This window comes from Nilaparvata lugens, chromosome 4 (assembly GCF_014356525.2).
Source record: "Nilaparvata lugens isolate BPH chromosome 4, ASM1435652v1, whole genome shotgun sequence".
Taxonomy (NCBI): domain Eukaryota; kingdom Metazoa; phylum Arthropoda; class Insecta; order Hemiptera; family Delphacidae; genus Nilaparvata; species Nilaparvata lugens.
The window spans coordinates 6,792,997-6,811,472 of NC_052507.1; the positions used below are offsets into that span (position 1 = coordinate 6,792,997).

General features: G+C 35.0%; 2 protein-coding genes across 6 annotated transcripts in view; one reads left to right on the forward strand and one right to left on the reverse strand.

Moving 5' to 3' along the window:
* Window positions 1–3,580, reverse strand: part of LOC111057411 (25S rRNA (cytosine-C(5))-methyltransferase nop2) — a 47,432-nt gene extending 43,852 nt beyond the window's left edge. For all 4 annotated transcript variants that reach the window (XM_039425626.1, XM_039425624.1, XM_039425625.1 and 1 more), the window contains exons 1-2: window positions 3,313–3,580; window positions 386–514 (exon numbers count right to left, since the gene is read on the reverse strand). In XM_039425626.1, the coding sequence (XP_039281560.1) occupies window positions 386–514; window positions 3,313–3,409 (226 nt within the window). In that variant the 5' untranslated portion in view covers window positions 3,410–3,580. The remainder of the gene's footprint in view (window positions 1–385; window positions 515–3,312) is intronic.
* Window positions 3,581–3,765: 185 nt separating this feature from the next.
* Window positions 3,766–16,324, forward strand: LOC111057412. Of its 2 annotated transcripts, none has more exons than XM_022344837.2 (6): window positions 3,766–3,885; window positions 4,505–4,563; window positions 6,827–7,051; window positions 9,417–9,502; window positions 11,775–11,896; window positions 13,706–16,324. In XM_022344837.2, the coding sequence occupies exons 2-6, from the start codon at window positions 4,531–4,533 to the stop codon at window positions 13,837–13,839; spliced, it is 600 nt and encodes a 199-aa protein (XP_022200529.2). In that variant the 5' UTR covers window positions 3,766–3,885; window positions 4,505–4,530; the 3' UTR covers window positions 13,840–16,324. The 2 variants fall into 2 exon arrangements, with proteins under 2 accessions (XP_022200529.2, XP_039281561.1); XM_039425627.1 differs by having other exon boundaries at window positions 3,854–3,906.
* The last annotated feature ends 2,152 nt before the right edge of the window (window positions 16,325–18,476 follow it).

Consider the following 18,476-nt stretch of genomic DNA (forward strand, 5'->3'; position numbering starts at 1 on the left):
TGTAGCTAGTCCGCGTCGTAGCAATACTTCGCAATTATTAGAAAACCTAGAGGGTGGAATAGGACATTCTAATAAAACTGGCATTCTAATAAAAGTTTGAGGTCCACATAATCCACAATAACATAGAACTAGCTATGTGAATTGCTATATTGTCTTTCCTGTATGCTTTTCAAAGTGATTAATTGACATTTTGAGAAGGAAGAAAAAACTTGAATAAATTGTAACACAAACAAAAAGAAAATAACAAGACAGTATGTTATTGCAAGTAAAATTACTCTTTCTTGTATATCAATCAACATACTTGAATTCCCAACTACAATTTATTTAAAGAAAAATATATGATAAAAATAGAAAATGTGGTGAATCATATTTTTAAAGAACTCACCTTCCGCTTTCTTTTCCTTTGACAATTTTTGTTTGATGGCTTTCTTTTCACGCTTCACCAATTCTTTAACTTTCCGTTTGGCTGCCCTCTGCTTTGCTCTTCTGCCAAGTTTTTCTACTTTACCAGATTCTGTTGAATGAAATAAAATAGAAACAAATCAGTAAAGTGGAAAAATAAGATTAACATGAGAATATAACCAGCAACAAATACTAATTAGATTACTAGGCATGTAATATGAGTTTTGGAAAGAGATTTGATTTTTAGATCGTAAATTGTCCCAGACGAAATGAATTCGATCTAACCTAAATGAATTCGAAGCCCTAAGAATTGAAATGAATTACCTAAAGACCCAAGACGAAATGAATTACCGAACTATATCTCTGATTCCAGTTTTTGAAAATATTATAGAGTCTGTGATGTTCATCCAACTTTCAGCGTATTTAGAGGAGAATTCACTCTACGGAGGATCAATTTGATTTTCGCCGTGGGAGGTCGACTGCTGATGATTCATTTCCTTCATTGAGGGCGAAGCTAGGACTTTTTTTTGCCGTGGAAGGTCGACTGCTGATGATTCATTTCCTTCATTGAGGGCGAAGCTAGGACTCCAGGCCCTCTCTGCCATACAACCCTAAATGCTTGGTGGAATCCATACTTGAGGCAATGGAGAAGAAACACTAAAATTCCATGACCCTCTGTGACCTCACCAAGACTTTTGATTGCGTTTTTCATGAGATTTTTCTGGGGAAGCTCATGAGATATGGTATTGTAGGAGTAGCCATGAAAACAATGGAGGAGTACCTTTTACGGCGTAGGCAGGTTGTAACAGTGAACAGTGAAATAAACCGTTTTATGCTCTTGTCAGAGCTGGAGGACGAGCCGCTTTTCCCCGCCAGTGGTCCTAGCAGGCTACGACCAAGTCGTAAGACTGACGCAGTCTATCTGGATCTACCCAGTCAAGGACCAAGACAACAAATGCCAAATCACAGGAGCTTCAGGTCAAGTAAGGAGTGCCGCAGGGATCAATTCTTGGCCCTCTGCAGTTCCTCATTTTCATGAATGACCTTAGTATGGATGGAAAATCCCTGCTGTTTGCTGACGATACAACTCTCACTGCACAGAATGCAGATCCACAATTGGCTATACTGAGGTCTGCTTGACTATTGGAGTAGGAGGAGAGCACATGATTTACAGCAAACAAACTGTGTATGAATAGAGAGAAGACGCAGAATGTTCTGTGCACCCTGAGGCATGGTCTGCCTCCTTTTGGAGGGCCTGAGGTTAAGTTCCTTGGTTTCATGGTTGATTCATCACTGACATGGGACCAACACATCGATTTGATATGTAACCGAATCACCAAAGTAACATATCTAATACGGAAATTGAGAAGTCATGTTCCAAAGAATAACCTGGCTACTGCATATCAGTGCCTGTTTCATAGCCACAACAACTATCGGATTGTACTTTGGGGTCATGCAAGTGGATGTCTGGTGACTGCGTACCATGCTTTGTTCCACAGTCATATTAAGTATGGCTCTGTGCTTTGGGGACATGTGGGTTGTTGTGAAAGAATACTGCTTCTTCAAAAGAAGGTGATCCGCATCATTACATTCTCGCGATATCTGGAACATTGCCGGCCACTGTTCAAAGAACTGCGGATCCTCACAGTCTCTAGTCAGTTCCTGCTTACCTCGTTAGTGCTTCTAAAAGAACAGCTACATAAATTTTAAGCAAGAGGCCAGGTTCATGATTATTTTACTAGAAGACGTGATGATGTAGACCTGCCACAATTGCGATTGGCCAGATCAGACACCAGTTTCCCAAATCGCACCTTGAAAATATTCAACAGGCTCCCATCGTGTGTCCGTGAATTGGAAGATGAAAAAATTCAAAATGTGCTTCGAGATTAACTCCTAAAACTTCCACTCTATTCCTTGAGTGAAGAGGAGATCACTCGCTTTGTCTCTTTGACATGCCATCTCGATAGTTTAATGATTTTATGAACGTTAATGTTTTTTAATTTCTTGACAAAATCTATCCAGTGTAAGACTGGTCATAGATGGAATGAAATTGAATTGAGTCAGAGAATTCTTCTTCTACAGAAAAAAAGTGGTTCAGATAATAGCATCATCACCATACTTGGATCATTGTCGCCAGTTGTTCAGGAAGCTGGGAATACTTACTACAGTCAATGCTGAGCTCCCTTGTGCTTCTGAAAGGCCTACTTTACACACTCCGAGCAAGAGGCCAGATCTACAACTACTCAACTATAGGGCGGAACAATATTGACCTTCCCTACTCTAGATTGACTAAGCTGCACACTTGCGTGAATCGAAAGTTTACAATTATAGACTTCCACTGCAGGTGCGGGAGCTGGATGAAAAAGTTTTCAAGAAAGTACTCCGAGAGAGAGAGAAACTGATTAAGCTCCATCTCTATTCTTTGAATGAGGAGTTTGTGAGCTTTGTCAGTCTCTTTGATCGGCCATCTTCAGATAAGTGTAAATATTTAAAGTTTTGTGTTTTTATTAAACAAAAATGCATCTTTTATCAAAAGGTTGGATAATGGATATACACTGGTCCGAGACGATAGAACAATTTAATTCGGGTCTGACCTGCCATTACTCTGAATAGGTAAATCACCTTACAACGAAGGATCAGAACCGTTCTTTAATGCTTAGTAAGTATTTGTGAAGTAGCCTAGGCCTAACAAATAATTTGAATACATACACGGGAGTAAAAATTTATGAATAAACTACTCATTACTGTAGAGGGTTTATTGAAAATTGGTTAACAGAAAGGTTATGTTGATGTTTCATGGCCTTGCCTTGTTTTGATGGATATCATATCTAGGATACCAAGTACAATAATTATTTCAAACGTAACGTAATTTGTAAGAGCATAAAAGATAATAATTGAATGCCCACTTACCAACAATTCTAATATCAGGCTCTTTTTGTCGTTTGGCTTTCCTGCCCTTTCCTCTGCGGGTTTCTTCAGTTGCAGTGAATTTTGCTTTTCTACCCATGTTAAAGTTTGGAATGAGTCAAGCCAATTAGAAACACTAAATTATATTACTAGATTAACAATGAAAAGGTGTAAATATGTTAAATAAAGTTTTTTACATGACAGAAATTCACGTATTCAACATAACCATGTGGCCGTCGAAATGCTCATGCGCCATTTAGAGGAAATAAACAAATTTTAGGTTATGTCTGTGCTGAACTTACAGTCGACACTTCGATTATCGACTGTAAATCTTGAATAATCGATTCACAATAAAAAATATATAATTTTAATTATTTTGATTAAATATATTAAAAAATAGAAGAAACTCAATAAATATTGATTTTTATTATTATATACTTATTAAATTTGAATGAGAATTAATTCCATGTTTATTGTGGAATGTTTATGGAATCTAAGACTTTGACTATGTTGGCAAACCTAACAAATCGTGCTTTTGCTTGTCTACACTTTCAACTTTCAAAGAAAAGGCAAAAGGTTTGTATTGTCAAAGAAATTGTGAGTATTGATATTTTTATCCTTATTTTGTAAAATAATTAACATTTAAAATGATTAAATTACTTCTATCATGAGTAATAATAGTCATGTATTGATAGTACAGATTGTCATGAATCAAGAGAATCAATACGATTTGTTATCGTATATTATTGTTTCCATAATCCATTTGTAGTTTTTCAGCAATTTTACATTATTCTCCAGTAATTTTACAGTTCCAAACTCAAATAAATCAAGTTTTTTAAAAAGGTACTTAATATGTGTAATATAAGTTTAGCCTATATCAGGTGACAATATTATATCGAAACACAGTCTAATGAATTTGATTTATGATAATTTTATTATACAATTCTAGTCTACAATTCTAATGAGACGGATATCTGACGTACAGTTTATAATTTATAAGATAGTAGTTTCCTAGATTTACTGATAGGCCTAGTATAATACATCATGGAAAATTAGTAAGCGGTTTTACTAGAAATATTACGGACATTGTTGTTTATTTTTGTAATTAATGACAATATTTAGTCAACCTAATATTACCTATAATAGACCTATATTGGATATTTCTAATCTATTTGCCTGTGTTTTTTATTTACAGAAGATTTTCAACGCTTCTTAGACATTATGTCATTCCAGCAGAGGAGGCAAAAAACAGAGGTAAAATAGAATAAAATAATTAATTTGTTTTCTCGTCATTCATAAAAAACAATTTTTTAACGAATTCATTTTTTAATTTATATTACTCATCACATCTGCAAGCAATATATTGTAAAGAGATAGCCATTTGGCTATGTGGTAGATTATGATAGCTTTTAATTTTAGATATTAAATATAATACGGTATCTATTTGCACTGTTATAAGCTAACGATGAAAAAATTTGAGGGATTGGTCACAATGCGGGTATATGCAAGTGCACGCGAGACCATGCATGGCCACGCCTTCAGATGAGAAATTATCTAAAAAAATTCCTAGAAACAATCAAAAGCAAAATTAGTGGCATCTCGACTCATATATTCATGTAGGCTATGTTAGTGGGACCACATTTTCTCAGATCAGCAAATAATGAATGTATTGTAAGTTCTTCAATGTTTGTTTTCATTATACTAACTGCTTATTTATAATCACTTTTGAACAATTAATTCAAAACATATCTGACTGCTATGTCGTAATTTAATTGTTTAAAAGTTATTATTTTAAGTTATTACCCTAATACTTTGTAAATTATCGTAGCTTATATGCTTTTTGTTATCAACATGTCTATATTTTGAATAAACGTCTCTGGTCGTGTTGTACCCTCGACCAGGTAAATTATTATTATTAAACAAATTGTGACTTAATCATTGTCAGTCGCTGCTCACACTGAACGCCACCAGCAAGTTATTTTAGGTTAAGTCCATAAGGTGAGCATAAAACCCACACAAGTGCACGCTTTCAGTGTGAGTGTAATGGTGACCACTTGAAGAGCAAACTCCTCTTATAATATCATTTATGAATTTAATAAAAATGTCTTTTCGGTGGTTTCGAATCTCCTAAGATCCCAACTAATTAATAGGCGTGCTGAATTTTTTCAGCTCCTATACAAAGATACATCGTCTAATGAGGAAAATTATACAAACGCTCCATCGCCTTTATGACTCTTGTATAGTTGGGACTTAATAATCTGTACCTTACTTATATCTTCCATTATCGTCCGTCTCATTACCCATGCACTAGCCTATAGTGAGGTCCACGTTATAATAGCAGTGTAGGATTGACAATACTGTTGCTGTCCTTTTCTATCATACAACAAAACAGATATTTTTACTTTTGACAGTGACTGTACAAAAGTCACTGTACAGTGACTGTAGACAAACAATTCTTAGCCGCCATTTTTTTTCTTCATTCTATCAAAATACTTTAGTACACAAGTCGTATAATTGATTTAAAATGTATTTTTGAAACAATAAAATAATTTTTAGACATTACCGTATGTGAACACAAATTAAAATACCTGAAATGACATTTAAAAGTTGATAACTAACCATCCTAGACTTCATCCACTCTTCAGTTAGCCTACACGTATAGGTTAAGCTGCGTACACATATTCGCGCTTCCAACCCGCACCGAGCACGCTCCTCCCTCGTTCCGCCCTCGAACCACAGTCGCTCCGCCTACGCACCCATCATGAACTTTACGGAAGATGTTAGATCTTCTCGCGTTCCCCGGTCGAATCACTGTTGCTCCCCGGACGATCATCAATCGCTCTGCTGGAGTGACGTTCGGTTGCGGAGCAGAGCGAAAGTCTGTACGCACCTTTAGACCTACTCGTACCGGTACAAATGATATTGAACGGTTATTTCAAAATCATTTCCATTGAAACTACTTATTTTAAATAGGATTTCTATTTTTCTATCATTTTTAAAAGAAATTGGAATAGAATACCTACTAAATAACTTAACTTCTGTTGTTTTGAAATTTAGATTGGTGTATCAGGTTTGTATAAAAATAAAAATCTGATATCAGTTATGGAAGCAAATTTTTGAATCAAATTATGAAAAAATATATATATTCTTGATTAATTTGACATTAAATTTATTATTTTATCAAGGAAATGATTAATTATTAGATCATTAATTTAATGGGATGAATTGAGTAACAGCTGTGTACACTCAGTGGCAAAATGTAGAGACTTGGCAACGTTTGTCTCCTATCTTTCTTCACTGCTATTATAACGTGGACCTCACTATAGAATCGACTGGTCTGAGCAAAGACCTTAAAGATGCGTCTCTTTAAGGTCTTTGGGTCTGAGTGTCACCATTTGGAAAAACATTTATGCTCTCGACTAGAGTCGAGTCTCTTCTCGACTAGAGCTCATGTGGAAATTACCCTAAAAAACATACAGCACCAGCTAATTTCCATTTCTTTCTCATATGTTTGCAGATCTTCATGACACCCACCACTAGTGAGCAGTCACTCGTCTACATGCGAAATCTGACCGTCGGCTTCATTTCACACATATGCTACTTGCGTAAACTATTCCCAGCAAAAACGTTCGACGTCACGAAAGTGGGTTCCCGAGAGATCCGCACATTCAACAGGGATAAAACTGACAGCCAGCTGAATGAAATTATCCGATCGTTGAGCATCGGTATTGAAAAGTCTGCGGTGAGTGAAACGTTTCTCATCATCATCATAAGATCTCAAAAATAATAGGCCTACTAGATAATAAAATGCTTTTGTTAAATGACGTCACATACAAAGGATCACTTACACCCGGTTGCACAAGTCTTAATCCCGGTTAAAATCCACGGGAACTAATCAGAGAAGCCTTCTAAGAAAAACTTTCTCTGATTGGTTCTCGTTGAATTCAATCATGAGATCTCAAAAAATCTAAATCCGCATTTGGGGGAAAAAACAATCTATATTGCTGAGCTATGGACAACGCTTCTTTAAGATTCAATTCTTTTGTACGAATATTCCTAAGATCTACCACTGCACTCATTCCATAAATAAATATAAATGAGAAGATAAAACACAACAAATGAAAACCACAAAAATTGAATCTTCACTGAGGTAAACGGAAAAGTCCAAATTTTTAAATGTGGATTAAGAACCCTTGAGCCTTCACCAATTATGTAAGCGGGGAAAGAACTATGATAACAAAAGAGAATAGAATAACTAGAACTTTAATGAGTCTTTAACATATTTACATTTAAACAAAACAAGATTAATTTTATTATAAAAACATTATTGATATGATTTTAATGGGGAAAACACTCGCTTGCTGCTAATGATGATTCAATATTTGTGGTTATGAAAATTAAGAGCAATGATCTTATCCAGTAGTCACCTACCTTTTGAATATGGCTTCCCCCTTTGGCATCCACTGGTTTAATCGCGACTTTACAGTTAGTTTTTTAAAAGAACAAAAATTAACTGAACCAATGAATAGGCTCAGAACCCGTCTCCCTTAATACAATTATTTTTAAACTGCCCGATCTGTGACAGAATAACTGTATTATAAAACGAAACGAAATCTAGCCTTTTTCACTGAATCAGCCGGGCTTTACTCACAGTCCTAACGAACAAGCTCTGCCCCAAAAGCTAAATTTTGGGTATTAATATAAACTCAGTCAATGCCAAACATGAAAGCCATTTCAAGTAGGCTACATTTTTTTTATCTGTCGCATAAGCGGCACGTTTGTTATTAGAAACAAAAGAGAAGCTACGATAATATTGACAACAAATGAAATAAACAATCTTTCTGACGATGATAAAGATTTTTCAAAGACAAAAACACTGTTCATTGAACTTTTTTAATTTCAAAACTCTAAAATTCTGATCAATATGAGATAAATATATGATTCATATATATGTCCCATATGACCAGGTGACAAAATTTAACTGGCTTTTGTGCAACCGGTCCTTGGACCACAACTATACGAGCGTCTTTACACACATCGATTTTTGTCGTCTTTATAGATTCTATTAGATTAAGCAGATGATGTTTGTCACACGTTCCGTCTCATCTGATGGAATTCATAAGGTCGATGTGTTTGTAACTGGCTTTGGGCGCCATGAATTTTTCTGAAATCAGAATGCATGGCCTCTTTTAGGGAGCCTCTATTTCACTCTTATAACTAAGCTTACTGGTTACTGCTTACTCCATAAAATACAATGTATCCGGTTAACGTGCGGAAACAAATCAGCGCGTCTAAGACGCCCGTAAAGCTAAGGCTTTATGTTTATTTAGAAGTTGGAATTTTTCAAACTGTTAACATTGATGTTATTTATAAGGAATGCTCACACTTTCATGTGAACCTTACTTTTTAAAGATAATAAAATATTGTTCTCAAATACTTGTTGCACTGGTAATGTGTTATAAAGTTTATTAATTTTTTTTTGCGGATGGTGCCTGCATGAGTTTTATGCTTGTGCGTGGGTAACGGATAGTCCGTTGGTAGATTGATGAGATGATCAAACGTCCATGCCATCGGCGGGATTCGAACCCACAAACCAGTCGGTGCTAGCAGAACGAAGTTTGCAACGCTCCTTACCACTAGACCAACCCTGCACAATAAATCTATATTTTTGGTTAAATTATTATATTAATTTATCCAATAATAACAACATAAATTTATAAAATTCAAATTCAAAAATCTATATTTTTGGTTGAATTATTATATTAATTTATCCAATAATAACAACATAAATTCATACAATTCAAATTTAATTCACATAACAACAATATCGAGTGACCTGGTTGGCTATTGGGTGTTGGCTCAGGTATATTTCAATATCTGTGCTGGCTCAGGAAACTAATTCAGATATTAGTCATCTTGAAAAAATCAAGTACCTATTATTTGAAAAAATGATCACATATACATATATGTCATAATAAATGTCACCTATACATTTAATGGAGAGAATGATTTGATAGGAATAATGGTCAACTCTTTTATGTGATGAGTAAATAAGCATCTATTAATAGTTTGATAGTTTTAATGGTTAATTATATTCTTCATTGCAGATTGAAACAATATCGTTGAATGTCAACGTTGGTGGTCAGGTCTTGGAGTCCTATACCATTTCGATGAAGGAGGTGCAGGATATTGTGTAAGGAGAAAAATTATATCTTCAGTATTTGATTTCAGCACATCACTTGCTTTGTAAATACACTCGTCAAACAATATTAACTTAATAAATAAACCTATTATTTTTCAACGGTTTCATAGGCTTAAACGATGAGAACAACATTTAATCAGAAAGAATTTTAATAAAATTCCATCAAGCTGTTCAATGATTTTGTTTAAAAAAAGTCAAACCAGTATAACTAGCCTATTGTTTCCCCCATCTACTATCAATATGTTAGTAATTAACACCAACTCACCAGAACGATACACTATTCTTAGAGTTCAAGCATTTTTATCACTTTCCTTGCCCTATTACCATAGGTAAGGAAAGTATTGCTTTCCGAAAAAAATTAAGGTACCCCAATTTCTATACGTTTCAAGGCCCCCTGAGTCCAAAAAAGTGGTTTTTCGGTATTGGTCTGTATGTATGTGTGTGTGTGTGTGTGTGTGTGTGTGTGTGTCTGTGTATGAGTGTATGTGCGTCTGTGTACACGATATCTCATCTCCCAATTAACGGAATGACTTGAAATGTGGAACTTAAGGTCCTTACGACATAAGTATCCGACACGAACAATTTCGATCTGATGCAATTCAAAATGGCGAAAATGTTGTCAGAAACAGGGTTTTTTTGCAATTTTCTCGAAAACGGCTCCAACGATTTTGATCAAATTCATAGGTAAAATAGTCATTGATAAGCTCTATCAACTGCCACAAGTCTCATATCTGTAAAAATTCCAGGAGCTCCACCCCATCTATGCAAAGTTTGATTTTATATTCCCAATTATCAGGCTTCAGATTCAATTTAAACAAAAAATTCCAAATGGAAAAGATTGAGCATAAACATCTCTACAATTAATGTTCAGTAACATTTTCACCTAAAATTTAAAATAAACTCAAAATTCGAGAAAATGTTATTATTTAAATTGCAAACTGTTGATTCTATTAAATCATTCACTATGAAGAGATAGCAGACCTCGTGTGTTTCCAGCGTTATTATAGTCCTGTCACCAGCTGGCTTGGATCTCTGAATAGTAGACTTGAGATGCGCGGGAACATTAGCGTCAGGTGATCAATTCTCTTAACGGCAAGGAAAGTTGTGTGAGTGCGCCACACCAGATTTTTTCCAGTTGTTGTGAGCATAATCTAAGGGTGGCCACTAACGACAACATAAGTGTGCTAAACATGTGTGAACACATGCTCGTCATGCATTTGTGTCATTAGCGAAAGGATACAAACAAAACTCTTGAGATTAGGTTTTTGGTATATTCGATTGATTTTGTCATTTTTTATCAGCTGTTCTATTTGAGGTTACTTACTTCATTCTTCATACTTCTGTCCTTCGTCATTGAACAGCTTCCTGGATGGACGGCGTCTCTTTGTATTCAGACCTAATTTGGTCGTCAATTCCACATAATTTTATTTCAACTGACAAAATCGCTTCTATTTCAACTGAATATGGATAACTTCCACAACACCTTTGTTCATAATCTATATATATATATATATATATAATATATATATATATATATATATACACTCACTGACTGACTCACTCACTCACTCACTCACTCACTCACTCGCAGAACTAAAAATCTACCCCGGACCAAAAACGCTCAAATTTGGTAGGTATGTTCAGTTGGCCCTTTAGAGGCGCACTAAGAAATCTTTTGGCAATATTTTAACTCTAAGGGTGGTTTTTAAGGATTTAAAGTTTGTATTTTAGCATGTATATTCTTCTTATTCTCTTAATTATAATTGAAAAAGGCCTTACCATATGTTAATAAGAGAGTACCTCTTCGAAACAGTTGTTAACTGGTAACTGAATTAATAATTTTGTCAGGTTGGCATTAAGTTGAGTTGACTTTGTTAGGTTGGCACCAAAGTTGAAGATTGAAATGCATTTATCGCGAAAAATTGATTGGGTACTGCTACTTCAATCAGAGCTATATCTGGTAATATTATATTACTAGCCGTCAGGCTCGCCATATCCGTTTAGCCAGACGTTTAGTCTGTACCCCCGACTGGATCGTCCTAACATATGATAAAAATGCTGAAATGAAAAATGCAGGCGAGCGAAGCGAGCCTGCTGATCTCATTCTTGGACAATCCAGTCGGGGGTCCAGGGGGCGGAGCCCCCTCGCTAGACGGATATGGCGAGCGAAGCGAGCCTGACGGCTAGTGTAGATTATATAATTATTATAACAATGTAGGCTACAAATTTTTAAGAATATATTTTCAATTTGTGTGGCTTACAGGGATAAGGATGATCTTCAAATGTCGGTTGAAAGATCGTTTCACAACTTGGAGCGAGCCGTGGGGTGGATGGATGAGGTGCCAAGTGATGGTACAATCTCTTTCAGTGTTACGTCTCAAAAAGGTGACAAAAAATTGTTCTTTGCATTATAAACTAAACTGAAGTATCAAAAGTACATATAGAATAGAATGACTGCCTTTATTTTTCCTAGATAGCGAAGTTAAGGCGCAAATATCTGTGCAGTATAAGGCTACCATAGTGAGGTCCACGTTATAATGGTAGTGTTTGATTAGCAATGGTATTACTATCCACGGTATATAGAAGAAGACGGTAGGTGTCACGCGCATGTTTGAGCTAGATTTCTGGTGTAGCTGACGTCATTTTATATCCAATCATCTGTTTTTAACCCATTAACCTATGATTTTTTTATGATGAAATGGCCAAAATGGATCGATTTTTTATTATTGAAAATCATTTTTAATGCTCTATAACAAATGGAAAAAATAATAAAAAAATTTCTACTCACAATATTTTACAAGTTTTTTCAATTTTTAGAAGTCCTTTTTACGCATATTGCCATCTTATGTAATGTTCATAATTCTGGAGCTATCACTTATTTTTCACTATTTCAATTGCTTCATTGTAATAAAGTACACTTATAAATGTTTTTCCATACAGATATTATTCAAATTGAGACTCAAAATTATAAAAAAATATTATTCACTAATTTTTACACCTAATTCTTCTAAAAAAACTAAACTTTGAATGATGATAATTTATTCGAAAAACGTCTACATGTAATTGGATCACCATAATCAAATAAAACTAACATAATCTAAATAAAATAAACTCAATATTCCAGTAATGTCCTAAGCATAGTTGATACATGTATGATACTTTTTGAAACATTCAGGAATATGCAGGGATAACAAACAAGTTTCATAAATTGCCAATAGGTGTTAAAAACCTCGGTTGGTGGCGATGACGCAATCTAGCTGGCTGGCCACTGCACACACATTCCGTGACCACTACCGTTTTCATCTAAATATCGTGTTACTATCCTTGTCTTTCATTCAACAAAGAGGATAGCGCTATCTCTTACTCGCTTTGCTCTGTTGCCAGATCGTTTTTTAACAATGTAGAATTAATAATCAATTAGCAAAATATTTCATCTTAATTATGCAAATTCATTATGAAATTATCACAAAATATAATTGATTATTTTTAACGATAACGAACAGTTAATATTACATCAATAAACCTGTATCAGCTACCGTCTATAGAAAGCATTGACAAGACAGAGGTTCGGCAACGTTTTTCTCCCATCTTTCTCTACTGCCATTATAACGTGGACCTCACTATAGTCAATATTGACTTTTATAATAAGGTCCAGGTTATAATAAAGATAGGAGAACAGCGTTGCCGATTCTCTGCCTTGCCACTGCCTTCTATAGAGGATAAACTTAAACTATTTAAATTTTGATAATAAATAACCAAACAATAAGAGATTAATCCTAAACCATCTCAACCTAATATTAAACAAATAAAATCAGTATACCGGTATATCTGATGCACCATCAACTCCTCTCTTCTCTATTGCGATCCTCTGTCTTGTCAATGCCTTCTATAGACGGTAGCTGATACAGGTTTATAATTCAATAATTATTTTTCAATAATTTCATAAAGAATTTTCATAATTAAGATTAAATATTTTGTTAATTATTAATTCTACATTGTTAAAAGACGATCTGGCAACAGAGCAATGCGAGAAAGAGATAGCGGTATCCGCTTTGTTGAATGATAGACAAGGATAGCAATACGATTGCTAATCAAACACTGCCATTATAACGTGGACCTCACTATAGCCTTCTCAATCAATCCAATGATGCTTTTCAATTTAACATTATCAATAATAACCTTTTTTTATTTTAGACAAATGGGGACCCTCTTCACAGGACACATTTCACGAGACCGAAAAACGGAAAATCGACTTGACGAAATACAAAATTGGCAAGGTGAATACTGGCTTCCACGGCGCCAATTTGACGATGCGACGAGCTGATTGAATCGTCAACATAAGATACATTTCTACTTCTCCATTTTTGTGAAAATTTACCAGTTGATTTAGTTCCTGAGTGTCTATTTACCATTAGTATGTAACCACAAAATGGAGAAGTACTTTACGAATCAAATGAATTAACATACAATGCGACGAGCTGATTGAATCGTCTACAAAATATATATTTCTACTTCTTCATTTGTGAAAATTTACCAGTTGATTTAGTTAAATCAATTTTAGAGTGTCTATTTACCATTAGTTTAACTACAACATTGAGAAGTACTCTACAAATTAAATGAATTAACATACAAAGCGACGAGCTGATTGAATCGTCAACAAAATATACATTTCTACTTCTTCGTTTGTGAAAATTTACCAGTCGATTTAGTTTTTGAGTGTCGATTTACCATAAGTTTATAACCACAAAATGGAGAAGTACTCTACGAATTAAATGAATTAACATGCATTATATTAATTAATCTAAATACGTTGCTTTGTACCTTGTGGTTATAGTTAATACCATTAGTATAAATCAAGTCATGATTATGTTTTAAGTACATTATGTGTAATATTTGTTAAATTTATTGAGAATTAATTAATTCAACTCATATTATGAAAAAGATTCAGTGATTCCTACCATTACTGTAAAAGAAAAAATGTAATAAAAATCAGTAGGATATTATTAAGATGAGTGTTAACCCTTTGCGCTTTCCAGGCCAGTGACACTGGACAGAGCCGATTCACTTGTAAGCTCGAATTTGTTTAGTGTCTGCACCTCCGCGCAGCTCTCCTGTCCAGCTCAGCTGGACAAGGCTGTATCCATCTCCCACTCCTAATAAGATTCACTCATGTTGCTTCTACAGCTCGGATTTAATTTTGCAAACAAGTCCTCTCATAGTTGAAAAAACAGTATTTGAACTTTGAAGTTTCTGGAGGCCTCATTTTATTTTGTAATACTTTGTTCAATAACAGTCAAGTCGCAAGTTTCTTTTTTTCTTGTTTTTTAATAATTTCAAAATTAATACAACATTATCCTCAGAGTTACCGCCACTGTCTTCAATAGTATATTTTTCATCACTAACACTGTCCGATAATTCAAACTCTGATGTTTCTTCTTCCAAGGCACTCCTTATTTCTTGAGGATTTTATCGTTGGTCAGCCATAACCAAAAATTAATGTCAAAAATAAAAAAAAAAACCTATAAAAACAAACCATCACTCAAACTCACCCAGCTTATAGGTTAGCAATATCTATTACTAGTTAGTGAGGAATGAACGCATTAAGTACAGTGTGTACTCACAATGCTTACTTATAATAGTTTCATATCTCACCGACAGACTGCAGCTCTTTACAGGCATTTAGAGACGATAGAGAATATAATACAGAGCAAAATATCCAACTACGCAGTTGTCCAGCACTACTGGACATGAGAGTGCATCAGAATTTTAGTTTTGTCCAGCCATGCTGGACAGGAGAGTTGAGGTGACGATTGTAATGCAGTAAATTACGAGTGGATTGGGAAAATGGTGCTGTCCAGTGTGACTGGACAGGAGAGCTGTTGGGCCACATTCATGTTAAAATTAATGAGCGCAAAGGAAAGAGTTACTTGAATTTGAGCTACTGCTATTTGAAATAAATACTCATTTATAACATTGAGAAAATAACGTTATTCATAAATATTCATTAATAATGTTGAATTTTACAAACTACTATTTAAAATAAATACGGTACTCATTAATAACGTTGAGAAAATCATATTTTATAATATTAGATACAGAACAAGTAAATTGCTGTACATAAGAAAAGCGTTGTTATTTCAAACTTGTAAAATTGTAATTTATTATATTTTGAATAAAAAATGTATAAACTTTAACGATTGAGTGTTTCTTTTTCGATTTTCAGCAATTAACTCATTTCATGAGTCAATTTTTTATGTACCATCAAATTCAAGGGCCCTACTGATAATTTGGAGGTACAAGGGAAAATAGTGATGCCCACGTTATAATGGCAGTGGAGAAAGATAGGAGAACAACGTTGCCGAACCTCTGTAGAGGTACCCGCCTTCTATAGACGGTTGCAGATACAGGATTATTAATGTAATATTAACTGTTCATTTTTTGTTTAAAATAATCAATTATATTTTATTAAGCAGGAAATTATATTTTTCAATAATTTCATAATATAATTCATAATTAAGATGAAATATTTTTTTGATTAATTATCAATTCTACATTGTTAAAAGCCGATTTGGCAACAGAGCAAAGTGAGAAAGAGATAGCGCTATCCGCTTTGTTGAATGATAGACAAGGATAGAGATACCATTGCGAATCAAACACTGTCATTATAACGTGGACCTCACTTTAGGGCGAAAAGCCTCTTTTTGGGGACCTAGTTTTTATTTCGAATGAGTGTGGCAGAAGTTTGTTGACCCTGCCTATCTGGATACAGGCAGGAACTAGTCCTTGTTAAGCTGCGTACACATACTCGTGCTTCCAACCCGCACCGAGCACGCTCCTCCCTCGTACCGCCCACGTACCACCATCGCACAGCAATCGCTCCGCCTCCGCTCTCTACTCGCACCGATCATGAACGTTACGGAAGATGGTAGATCTTCTCGCGTTCCCCGGTCGAACCATTGTTGCTCGCCGGTCGATCATCAATCGCTCTGCTGGAGTGACGTTCGGTCTTGGAGCGGAACGAAAGTCTGTACGCACCTATAGATAGCTAGATAGCCGTTGTCCTTGGCAACGACTACAAGTATTCAAGTCAATGATTCATGAGAAATGTCTTAGCGAAGCAAGCTTGGTTGCCTAATAACTAATGGAATGCATTACTCAAACTATAAGAATTGTTCTGATTGGTTTACAAGGGTTGCTTACCTGAGAACGTTTTCAAGTTCATTTATAGATTTTACTCAAGAAGTTTCGATTGAGATTGATAACGGTATAACAACCAGTACTAGTTTCTCACATTTTCAATTAATTAGAAGGCTATCTAATTCACCAATCATGAGAGAAATTGGGAAATCTAGATCAGTTTAAAGCATTGATGTGATAAAACATTCAGTAATGAAAACGTGATTGATCTATTTTCATTTGAAATAATAATTATTTTCAATCACTTAGGAGAGCTTGTTCAGAGAAAATCTGTTATTAAAATGAATTGTTCCGGCTCTCTTAAAGGTAGGCGCACATAGATCGTCATCGGACGATTAGATTTGAAGCATTGTTTTCAATTAGAGTGCGCATACCTATACATTGCGGATAGGTACGTGCACTGAAATTGAAAACAATGCATCAAATCTAATCGTCCGATGCGTGCCGTCCGATGACGATCTGTGTGCGCCTACCTTCAGACAGCACATTTTGAGCCTATACTTCCACTTAATCAATGATTGAAATTATCAATACAATACAAATATATTTTTCCTACAGTTACGTTGAAAAGTGGCCATTGCTGCACTGATTACAGAACGCAAAGAATCACTTTTCCGCTCTAGTGCGGGAAAAATCTTTTCTGCACTCCAGATTTGCAACATGGCAACGCAAAATACTTAGTAGGTTATATGGAGCAACAGTGCAGCAAAATGAAAATGAAGTTGGTAACAGTGACTGCTGTGGCTGCTATAGTGAGCAGAGGTGCAACGAAGCACAACGCGCTAATTATTACATTAACCAAGGACAACATTTTTATTCAATTTGACAATAAATTAAGGTTTTTATCAATAATAAAATTACACAGAAAAACATTTGATGCATTTCAGGCAATTTTACCCATAATTACCCACTTTTCATATTCAATGGTAACTGTAGGAAAAACTTAATGTGAAATACTTGCGCAAAGTTCCTCTGCTGCACTCAAGAAACCATTCCGCCCTCGCCTACGGCTCGGGCGTAAACGTTTCTTTCGGTGCAGCAAACTGTCACTTTGCGCACTAGTTGCACAAATAACTATTAATACATACTACAGTATATAAGTAGTGAGTACAAAGCGTTGTTCCAGACAAGTCTGCAGGACAGGAAGCCCTCCAATTGGCTGATTGTCAGCTGATTCCCAAACGCCAACCTAATCAGTCAATCGGAGAGCATCCCGCCCTGCCGAGTAGTCTGAAAACGCCTGATAAACGTTTCGTGTGGCTTGGCCCTTATTTTACAACTATCGAATTCTTGAAGCTATGCTAGTTTTCTACAATATATATTTTAACTACTAATCAGCCGCCACGTTATTGTAGAAAGCTGGTATAGTTTTGAGAACTTGATATTTTGTAAACTAAGAGACCCGAACTAAGGAGAAGCTCGTATAATGTATTGATAGATCGAAAAAATCATATTATTATTTGTTATTGTATTGATAAATAATACAATAATAACACAATCATAATTATTATGATGCATACTAAAAAAATAATAATGATATAATGTAATACACACTAAATAACACTAAATTTATCAACAAAATTTTTATTCTTCCGTTCTTATAGATTCTATTAGATTGAACATAACTTATCATACACATGATGTGCATATGTGTTTGTCAAGCTCCGTTTAATCTAATAAGGTGCGTACAGATATACGCGCCGCGAACATGAGCAATTCACTTTTAATCAGCTGACTATATCTGTATTTTTACAGAAACGGTAAGATA

Bases quoted from the DNA above. Each gene is read 5' to 3' on its own strand.
- LOC111057412 (XM_022344837.2), top strand. From the start codon at position 4,531: ATGTCATTCCAGCAGAGGAGGCAAAAAACAGAG. The intron at 7,052-9,416 runs GTGAGTGAAACG...TCTTCATTGCAG, and splicing joins TCGGTATTGAAAAGTCTGCG to ATTGAAACAATATCGTTGAA. The intron at 11,897-13,705 runs GTGACAAAAAAT...TTTTTATTTTAG, and splicing joins CAGTGTTACGTCTCAAAAAG to ACAAATGGGGACCCTCTTCA.